This window comes from Neopelma chrysocephalum, unplaced genomic scaffold (assembly GCF_003984885.1).
Source record: "Neopelma chrysocephalum unplaced genomic scaffold, ASM398488v2 Primary Assembly neopelma1_26, whole genome shotgun sequence".
NCBI classification, from domain to species: Eukaryota; Metazoa; Chordata; class Aves; order Passeriformes; family Pipridae; genus Neopelma; species Neopelma chrysocephalum.
In genome coordinates this window covers 9,037,734-9,048,738 of record NW_020897695.1, presented here as the reverse complement: position 1 = coordinate 9,048,738, position 11,005 = coordinate 9,037,734, and the positions used below count along the sequence as shown (strand labels likewise).

Sequence of the window (11,005 nt, the reverse complement as noted above, 5' to 3'; positions counted from 1 at the left end):
TTAATTCATGTGCGAAATTTAACTGACTTTTGAAAATCTTTGTCAAATTTCAATCAGGCCCGAATTTTAAGAGAAGATAAACTTTTGGGGGCATTGGTACTTAATTTTTGGACACTTTCAGACCCTTTTGTGACAACAGTCTAATGCCTTTTGTCCAAAAGAATGCTTGTTTACTTTTTTAAGAGGTAGTAATTAGGAGGAAATTTATTTTAAGAAGTAGTAATTAGGAGAAAATAAAGGGATGAGAATTAAAAAGGCCTGTGTTCCATTGAATAGAACTGGTGTCCTGGAATGAACTGGGACGGGATGTCAGTGATAACTCATCGAGAGCCCTATTCAGCTTGGAGAAGAGTAGGCTGGGGGGGGGCCCTAAATGCAGTCTACAACTTTCTTGTGAGGGGATGTGGAGGGACAGACACTGATCTCTTCTCTCTGGTGACCAGTGACAGGACCACAGGGAATGGCCTGAAGTTGTGTCAGGGGAGGTTTAGGTTGGATATTAGAAAAAGGTTCTCCACCCCCAGGGTGTTTGGGCACTGGAACAGGCTCCCCAGGGAAGTGGTCACAGCACCAAACCTGTCAGAGTTCAAGAAGCATTAGGACTATACTCTCAGACACACGGTGTGACTCTTGGGGATGGTCCTGTGCAGAGCCAGGAGTTGGACTCGATGATCCCTGTCGGTCCCTTCCAACTCAGAACATTCTGTGATTCTGTGAAAACTGCCCTCGGCGGGCGGCCGTGCCCGGCCAGGCTGATGGCATCGGGCTGGGCTGTGCTGGACCAGCCCGGCTGCCGACTGCCTGCCTTCGGGAGCGCCACGCAGCCCCGGGGAAAGTTTTGAGGCACCGGGTCAGGTTTCAGAGGCACCAAAACAAACTCCGGCACAAGCAGCGACAGCCACGACCCCCCGAGTTCGCAAGAAAGGCCACCTCCGGGCATTACACCATCCACCATCTCCGCCTTTAGCGCAGCCCTCCCTGACCCTCGGGGGCAGCCAGGCTCCCTGCGGGCGGCACCGCTCCGGCTGTGCCCCGTCGCCCGCCCCCGCCGGGGCAGGCGGATGGCGGCGGGCCAGCGGCGACGAGGGTATTAATAGGCGGCCCGGAGGAGCGCCGGGGCGGCTGCGGGCGTGCGGGGCGAAGGCTGCGGGCTCGGTTTCTCTCGGCGCGGGAGCCACGCCGGGGAGGTGCCTCCCCTCCTCTCCGGTCCCACCTCGACGGCGAGATGGAGGGTAAACGCCGGCGGGGCACAGCCGCCTCCTCTCTCCCCGCTTCAGCCGCGCTGCGGCCGCCGGGGCGGCGCCCTCCGGGCCAGGCGGAGGGGCTGGAGAGAGAGGGCCGGGAGGAGGGGAGAACAGCGCTTTCAGCCCAGCTCGGGGCTTTGAACTCGTTCCCCGGCCCGCGGGGGCTCCAGCAGCCTCCCTACCACGGGTGTCGCCGGGCCTGGCGAGGAGAGGGACCTCTGGGCAGAGGAGGGAGGCAGGGTCGGCGCGCAGCCCAGATGCGGGAGGTGTAGCTGCCTGCTGGGTGTCGACCTGTAACCTCCATTTGTTACAGCGCAGCAGCAGCGTAGCCGGAATGGTTTAATAAGGTACAGGGTTTGCAACAGTTATCATAAAATCATTGCAGAACAGCATTTTTTTTTCTGAAATAAATGATCTTCAAAGAGAGTTGCCTTTAATTTTAACTCTTTTTTTTTTTTTCTTTCTGGCACCAGAATAAAATAGGCACGGTAATACAGTGATTTGCTTTGGAACAAAAGGTCTCAGTAAGGGAGAAGTTAATCCTGTTTTATAAATGTATTGTCAAGTTCTTTTACCCGCATTAAGAGGAAGGCCTTGCATCATTAAATGATGAAAAGTAAAAGTTGGCCATATGTTTATGAAAGCTGAGAATGTGGATGACCTGTGGCTAATACAATAATGAGACTGCTGGAGGAGCTTAGCAAATGCAGAGATTAAATTGTGGTACACCTAGGATTCAAACCATTATTTGCAAGGTTAAGAGGCAAGGAATTCTTTGGTCTTGTGAGTGGAAGCTGGTTGCTAAGTCAGAAAATAGTAAAAGTGTTTTCAGATGGCTGCCTCCTCTCCCACAAGATCAATATTCTTGATAAGAATTTCTCCACTTATCTCAAATTGGGAATCTCTTATGAAAACAGTCAAAAAAGGCTTGAGATCTAGTATGTTTCTTTTTTTTTTTTACCCTAAACATGGGTGAAACAGCAAAAAAGTTTTTATCCCCAGGTTGAGAAGTCTCCTAGCTTGTCTCCCATAGGCTAAGTGTCTTGCATTCATGAGTGATCCAAGTTATTAGCACTATATTGGCAGACAAATCGCCAAATAAAACAATATATTTGAAAGAAAACTTCAGAAACTTAATATTTTGAAAACAATTTCTCCCTTTTGCTTTATTTGATATAAATTGAATGAGGATTGTAAAGTTACATGACAATTACAGTGTGATATGGTGATACATGTGATATAATATGATCTGGTCTGCACAGTAGTCTAAGGCTGTACTGTAGCGTTAGCTGTACTATGTGAGTAGCAGGAGCAGTGCTGTGACAGCAGCTCCAAAAGTGATTAGCTTCAGATGCAGCTTGTATTTATATCCTCTGCTAGGACAACACCAAAGATATGCTGCCAGTAGTCACTAAGACTGAGATCCTGGTGGTTTAGCTGGGTAGTAGTGTTCTTGTTCAAAAATTGTCTGATGTATGCTACTCAAAGTCTAATTTTGTTCCAAAACCATTGGTTTGTGCTGGTAAGACAATGTGTCTGGAGATAATATGATATCCACCCTTGTTGCTGAAGGTTTTCCAGCCTCTCTTTCTTATTCATGAGTAGCATCTGTAATTTCTCTGTACTTTCTCTCTCATGAGGAATCCTTTACTCTCCCAATCCTCTCTTCCCTTTACCTTTGGTGATTTGCCGTGTTTACTGTCAGGTTCGCCCTCCCTGCCCCCCCAAGCAAATGTGAATCCATTGTTAAAACCAGACCTTCTGGGCTGATATGTGCAGTTCTTTTTTCCATACTGATTTTATGGACTCTTAGCTTTTAAGGTTATATTGGAAAACACCTAGGAGACAAAGTCTGAAGGCACCTGCCTGTTGCAGCACTAGCATTGTGTTTGCTTTGCGCAGCCGGAGCAGCTGGCAAAGTGGACACAGTTGGATTGGAGACGTGTATGTGCGTGGAGTTAACACTTGCAGTGTCTGCTGTGGTGAGCGCAGTGGCAGCAATCTTGTGGGGACACACTGTGGGTTGTTTTCCTTGTTTCTTTTCTTTTTCCTTTTCTTTTTCTAACACTGTTACTGTATCTGAAAGTGTGTGCTTGAGTTTGATCTTGCTTGTTGCTAATTCAGCCTAATTTCTTTCAGACATCATCACTGTCCACAAGGGAAGCCTTAATGACTATGCAGGAATGAGTAAGAGGATTTTTTTTTTAGGCTATAATTCCTAACACAAAAGACAGCAAAATCCCATTAATGAGAGGGGGCCAAGTTGTAAATTCCTACTCCTAACTGCAGAAAGGGATCTTGACTGCACATATCCTTCAGTAATTTGGCATCAGGGTAGTTTTCCAAGGTTGTTTTGGCATGGAGACAGCCTGGCAAATTCTGTATTTGGAGAAAAAAAATTAGGTGAGCTGTTCCCTTGTGGGGAAGGGCTGAATGAATTAAGCAGATTCCCAGGCAAGTTGCTAGCTCATCAAGTATAACAGAGTCAGAGCTGGAAACCACAAGGGGAAGGGAGCAGCCAGCATTTATGCGATATGCTGCTTTTTAACTCCTGAATTGCTGTCTTCTCAGTGTGTATATCGTATGTTTAGGGTGTTATGCGGTTTATGTCACCACCAGATTGGGAAGGTGAGTCAGCAAATATTTTGTGTAAGATGTTGCTATGTTGCCATCTCAAACCTCTGTAATGTGAAGCATGGTGAAACATACTGGAAGTTAGTGTGACTTTAAGGCTCTGGTAATGTGACACTCAGGTTAGTATTTTGGTTAGAGCAGAGGAATAGGATCTCTCCTGTGTCTTAAAATCTGATCTGATAAAAGAGGTCCTAGGATCTTTGCCAATATCACTTCTTCAGAGGAAGGGAAACATAGGTTTACAAGAAATGAAGCTTGCATCAAATAAGGTCATTTCGTGAGAGTGCATTCATGGTGCTTTAAAATTAATAAGAATTTTCTTGGCAGTTAATGAACATTTAGTGAAGAAGCTTAATTTGACATTTGAAAAGTTCAATAAATAATTTTTCTTTCTTGATTAAGGCATCTTTTAAGCTGTCACTTATACAACCAAGAGTTGTCACTTTTTAATGCAATAAGAGATCTTGTTGCATACTGATTCAGCTATTATTGCCTATTAAACAGTTTAAATTTCATGTGCCTTATTTCCCAGCCCTTAACTATTTTAAGCTGGCTGCTTCTTTAAAGACCACTGATATTTGCATAAGCATTTATTACACATTCAAGACAGAAAAAATGGACACATTGAAGTACATGTGTATTGTATTTCTTTGTACATATCTTTGTATTTCTCTGACTTCCCCCAACCTGTGGAGAGATTTGAGATAGTTTTTTGTGTTCATCCCAGATGTTTACAGAAATTAACTCTTTAAGATTTGCAAAAATCAAAAGATAAATTTCTTACGGCCTCTTTTGCTTTGCGTTACGTCATAAATGGCAGAGGTTGTTGGAAGTAGTTGTTTGTAAAGCATCGATGAGTCAAGGATACTCAGCAGGACATGGCTAAATTGGGGCCATTTGACTCCTTTTTTATTCTCACATCTGTGCACAAAGTTATTTTACCATTAATGTGGCTTATACATGTGCAATGAGGGACTAATTAATTGAAAAGGCAAATGGTTGTTGCTTTGTGACATGTTAGAGGTTGTTTCTGTGGATTATTGTCAGATCTAGTCTAAGGGCAATAAAAGGTGTCTTTGACCTGATTCAAATGTATGTATGTCATCCATCTCTATTACTGTTTCTTGAGTGCATGTGATCTTTATTTTTTTCTTTAGTGAAAAACTTGTCAAGTGTCAGTAAATAGAATTGTCTTTTAAAGTAAAAGTCACTGGACCAGAAGTTCTTCCATGCCGTGAATATGATGAGGAAAGTGGTTCTTAGTCACCAAGGCATTTTGTCAGCAAAGTAGCAATAACTCTACAAAGTAGTTGGTCAAACCCAGATAATCTGGAAGAGCTTGTGGCTCTAAAGCTCGGATGTCTCTGCCCTTATGTAAGCTGAAAAGCCTCATAAATATGATCTTATGCATTGGCAAATGTCAGGGTTTCAACAAGAAAGGTTGCAGTGTCTCACTGAGCTGCTTAAACTAATTTTTCTCAAGCAGACCTACTCTATTGTTAAGGGATTATTGAGTCCCCTTTTGGGCCAGTATATCATGTTTAAAAGCTGTTGTATCAGCCTGAAGGGGAAAGAGCAAGCAATAATTGCTGTATGTGCCTGGTATTTGGTTGCAATGCTAATGTCAAATGACTGATTTAAGTTTTGGCGTGGTCAAACATGGTCAAACAAAAACCCAAACAAAATAAGTTCTCCATCTTCTGCCTTTGTTAGAGGAAAAATGGAAGACATGGGTGTTGTCAGACTACAGATGGTGCGGTGGCTCTGTTTGGGCCTCTTTCAGTTGCCTTGCTGTGACAGGGATCATATGGTCTTGTTGGTAAGTCTCAGCATGCATACTATGGTCAGATCTGTGCTTCTACCAGGTCTCATCCAGGCTGATGCTCTAGAAAAGGACTGTTAGTGTCTTCTGCTGGCACTTGCCAGTGTCACCCAGCAGCTTGGCCTCTTGCAGCTCTAGAGGGATTTCCCAAAATCACATAGTTAAACCCATGGCAGGGACAATCTGAAGTGGTGTGTCCAGAGCACTGCTTGGGTCCCTCATCTATATGACTGGTCTCTGCTGATCTGATCAGCAATGTTATAGTCTGTGCAAAGCAGCTTGCTCCATTTTGAAAGTGCATTGGGTTACTTTGAACTACTTTTACATTGAATTAATATACTAATAAATTATGAATATCTGCATAGAAACTAGTTCAGAGGACCTAGTGGGCTGGAAAGTTACATCCTGATTTACTATGCACTAGCTTCCCTGTATTAGTAAATAAGGGTGTATCTCAGAGATATGTTGTAGACATGAGTTAGTGAACAGCAACTGGAAATCCTTTGTAGGAAGCAGAAAATACGAAAGTGTTTACGATATTAAGAAAAAGGGGAAAAAGTTGTTTTGACTGTAAGTTGAGTGTAGAGGTAAAACTTCTTAAAATGAAATTTAGACTTTTCATCTATTTCTACATTTTAACTTTCATTGAATCCCATAAAACTCAGTTTTATTAAATTACTACTTAGTTGATTTTGAAAGACTGGAGCTAAAAATTTATATTATGACTAAAAATAGAATTCTTGCATGAAATTACAAGCTGTCATGAAGTCTATTAAGTCAAGTTGAAGACACAAATAGAATTCTTTTTCCAAATTAAAGTTCTGCATTTTTTTTTCCAGCAGGAACCAGGAAAATCAGAGGGATTCCATATATTCTATGTGGGTCACACATATATTCATCACTTCTGTCTGAACTCAGAATCCTGAAGTTAACTTTGCTATCCTGTGCACTGTGCCTTTGATTGACTTACATGTTGCGGATTCAGTCACTTTCCCACAGAAAAAAAGGAACATTCATTAAATGTTCATTATCAATGTGCAACTTTTAATTATATTAAAACCAATTTTGTTTCTCATATGCTTCCTACACTGTTAGCTGGTGTTGAAAATTGGAACATGTGAGCTGAGAGAATCTCTTTGGGTTCAGGGAATTGAGATTTCCATTTCATAGCTGGCATTTGCCATTTCTCAGTTTTGCATCAAGGTGAATTCTGATTCTCCACAGCCTTTCTTCCTAATTGGAAATGTTACAGCATGAATCATTCCTGCAGTTGCTTGGTTAGGGCATTGTGAAGTTTTTATGAAATATTAACATCAATTCCTGAGGTTTGGCTGCATAAAAGTTTCTGATTCTTTTTTCTTAACTTTTGTCTACTGTTTTTGGTTTTGTGGTTTGGTGGTTTTTTGTTTTGGTTTGCTTTTGGTTTTTTTTTTTTTTTAAACAAACGCTGCCTAGGACTGTTGTGTATAGCAAGCGCTTGGCACACAGCAAATGGGCACAACAAAGTCATGAGCTTTCAACTAATAAGGGTGTTCCCTCAGAACTCTGGAAATACCTCTGAGAGCAGGACCTCTGTCCTAGCGTGGACGTTGTGTTCCCTGTCAGATATTTGTTACTGGGTCTCCTCTCCAGATTTCACTCTCCTCCCAACTTTTCCTTTCAGAATGGGAAATTCAGGTGTGGGATGGAGAACAGGACCCATTTGTTGTGCTGTTGCTGTTCAGTGCTAGCAGTGTTCTCAATGAGTCTATTCAGGGGCTTCTGAGCCCATACAGAAGCACTTCTGTTTTCCTTGGGTCTTGATCTCTAAAGGTCACATCTGCCTTTTCACAGTCATAGGATTCCTGTGGGAGGGGGCTCTTGCAGCCCTTCAGAGGGGAAACACCCAACTTGTTCCCTGTCCACAGGCCTGGTCCATAAACCTGCAAAACAGGAATATATAATTCAGGGGGAATTGCAAGAGCCCTACCATACCTGTCCCTACTTCTTTTTGTTTGTTTTTCTTTTTTCTTTCTTTCTTTTTTTTTGTATGGATAGCTTTGCCAGGACGCTAAGTGATTTAATATATTGGATTATAAGAAACTTGCATCTCCTTTACTAAGAAGCAATGTATTTTTGTGTTAAGGCTGGAGTGGCTTTACTTCATTCATATGTACAGAAAGCAACAATTAAAGAAACAGATATGTCTTTAAAGATTATAAATACCAAGGGACTGAAATTGCTGCATAGTGTGGGACATAGGTGCATAGGTTTGTGTTTTAATGCTTTGATACATGATATGGTGCCACAGTAATTCATTAAACATGGTGGTGTGGAGCCTTGACACTGAATTTATTTCTTTTCTTTTGCTGGACGCACTGAAGGAAAATACTGAAGTCTTCTGAAAGATTACCCATGACTAGATCATACAGAACGTGAAATTTAAAATTAGTTTCTGATTAATGCTTGCAATTATTACTGCATTTGTTACAAAACAGAAATAAGCCTTTGATCAAAGGCAGCTTTTTGCATTCCCTTGAATAGTCAGTGGTGCTAATACAGTGTAAACTGACAGGATTTGGCCCTGGCATCCAAGCACAAGCTGCTCTTTCACAACAACCCCCCTCTGTTTCCTCGTTTTCCTTGTGAGCAATAAATCTTTCTGGTCATCTCATGCTACTTTCCCAAATGTTATTACAATATGTTGTTAAAATGGGCCAAGTACAATACTTCAGTTTCTTTTTGTAGTGCAAGGATTTAGCAGTCAAATATGGAAGCACAGATGCAGCTTTTAAAATACTTGGTAGTGCTTACATAAAGATACAGAAACATCTGAAAAAGTGTTTATTTTTTCTGTACATTATTCCAACTCCAATTAGTTTATGTTTTCTGCTGGGAAAATAGTATTGATTGTAAAAATGAAATGCTGGTTGGATATTCTTAGGCTTCTGTAATAGAATGTTTCTTTCAGGATGAAATGTGGGAATTACGAGCTTGATTTTCCTGCTGCTGAAGCCAGTGGCTGAATGCCCAATTGCCTTCAATTGAAGCAGGATTGAGTCTTCTGTTTTGCAGAAGAATATCTTGAACAGTCAATAATCCTTAATCTCTGGTTTAAAGCACTTCCATTTGGTAAAGTTTTAGTTCTGTTTCAAGCCTGGAGCCATTTGGCTGAAATTGTATTTGATGTATTTTCTGGAAGTTTGTTTTCTGAGTCTGCTTAGGAGTCTGTTTCTGTATTCTCAAGTAGAAAAGAACATATTTGTTGCAGCCCCCATCTCTGGATTGTTTCCCTATCGTGTTTGAAAACAAAAGAGGTATATGTGATGAGATGCTGTTTCTATGAAGTGGGCTTCATGCAGAATGTGTTTCTTTAGTGCAATCAGTTGTGTTTGAGACAGATATATAAAAGGCCCAAAATCTTGGAAAATAATATTTTGAGCATTTGATGAAGATTTTTTTAAAGAGGCGACATGTATTATCACCTCATAAAAATAGTGTATGTTTCTTAGCTTGGATGCTGAGCTCTGAGAAGATGTTAAAGGCTTGCTATTTAACTTGGATACTGTGACATAAAAAGTGAACCAAAACCTTTTTGGAGGTTCACCTATCTAAAACATAATAAATTGGTCATTGACTCTTTTAAAAAATGTGATAAAAAGAAAAAATGTTATGGAATTTCAGATATTCATCTACTTAGTTTTCCTCTTCAGGGTTTTACTGCAACCAAGAGGAAACACATCTATTTTTTTGGAAATTTTGTAAGAACTCCAGAAGTCAGACAGTTATAAGTAGAAGATTAAGTATCATGGCATTTGCAGAAAAATCGTGATATGGGAATACTGTATACATCCAGGAGTGCTTTGCAAAACCTGAAGACCTTTACCCCCCAAAATGCATATGTTTGGGGCTTGATTTAAGTGCTGATTGTGAAATAGTTTTCTGTTAATTTCAAGTAAAGGTCTTATAGTATGTTCCAGGGCAGAATTTAGCTCAGAAAGTTCAGATTGAAATAAGTGATAACCAAAAAATTATTGAGAAAGTGGTAAATAATTGCAAGGAGTATTATTCCAGGAAATAAAATATGGGCTAAGTCATGAACTCTTTGCTGGAGCTTTGCACAGGTAAAATGCTGTTGAAATGAAGGCTCTCTTTCATCCCTTCCTTCTAACCTCTCTGCTTTGCCTTTTTCTTTCATGGACTGTGCCTGAATACCAACACAGATGTGGGGACTAGGATGATAGTCTACCTGAAAGTCTACCCATTTTCCAGAGCATATCTCCTTCCTCAGGATCCACAAAATGTCCTAGGGAGACTGTAAAACTGTGTGTAGAGGTGAGCAGACTTGCTTCAAATAGGGAGATGTTAGACCTATCACCCAGCCCCTAGAGACATGGTAGAAAAACTAATGTAAAGTTCTGCTTTTGCTTTTCACAGAATTCCTGGAAAAAGATCACTGTCATGGAAGTACTTTTATGTCTGTGCAAAAATGACAGGAACAGGGCTGATGACACTACCAATAGAAACCTTTTGCACAGCTCTGGTTCTACCAGAGACCTGAGAGGTGGAGCAGAAAAAAAGAAAAGGAGTTAGTGAGTTCTCTTGCTCCACCATCTACTGTTCTTATAACCAAAGGAAGTATCAGCATCTGGGCTTTGTGATAGATATTCATCTCCTATATAGTTTTTTTAGATCCTGCCTTATTTTTTTTGTTGTTGTTTCATAGCAATAAAACTCCTTTGGCATAAATAGAGATGATAGCATCTCCAGGTGACGTTAAGGCTGAAATTCTTTCTAATGTTTATGTTAAACCTGGATAGTACTTAGGTAGCTATTTATGCATCAAATAACTAACTCTCAATTCACAAATGGTCTCTGCTCTGTCTGCCCAAAAACCTCATGCCTTTCAATTCCTTGGTAATACTCGATGTTTCAAGTCTTGCAAAGTTGACCTACTAGCTTGCGTTTTCAGAGAGAAATCTCTAAGCTGTAGTTTCCTTACAGTGCCTCTGCTGTGGTGTTCTGGGAAGCATGATGAGAATTGACATTTTTGATGTCTGTGATTTTCCCTCTTTGCCTGTTAAAGATTTAATACTGTTTACCTGCTTGTTCACTATCTGTCCCATAAGAACATTTATGTCTATCCTATAACAATGTGTTGAAGGCTGCTCTGTTCAGCAAAATTTAGTATCTTGCCTATTTGGATTAAAAATAGAAGTAATTTCAGAAATGCATCTGCATGTGTCTCATTTTTGTTGGCAGCATTGTGGGAAGCCTGAAGTCCCATTTCATGTTAAAGTTTTGTCTTGTTTGTCATATCTCTCCT

The 11,005-nt window shown here is 41.0% G+C and overlaps 1 protein-coding gene across 2 annotated transcripts in view; it reads left to right on the top strand.

Moving 5' to 3' along the window:
* The first annotated feature begins 1,093 nt into the window (after positions 1 to 1,093).
* Positions 1,094 to 11,005, top strand: part of GADL1 (glutamate decarboxylase like 1) — an 82,286-nt gene continuing 72,374 nt past the window's right edge. Inside the window, exon 1 of one of the 2 annotated variants that reach the window (XM_027675449.1) lies at positions 1,094 to 1,232. In XM_027675449.1, coding sequence (XP_027531250.1) covers positions 1,226 to 1,232 — 7 coding nt within the window. In that variant the 5' untranslated portion in view covers positions 1,094 to 1,225. The remainder of the gene's footprint in view (positions 1,233 to 11,005) is intronic. The other variant, XM_027675450.1, reaches the window with a different exon arrangement.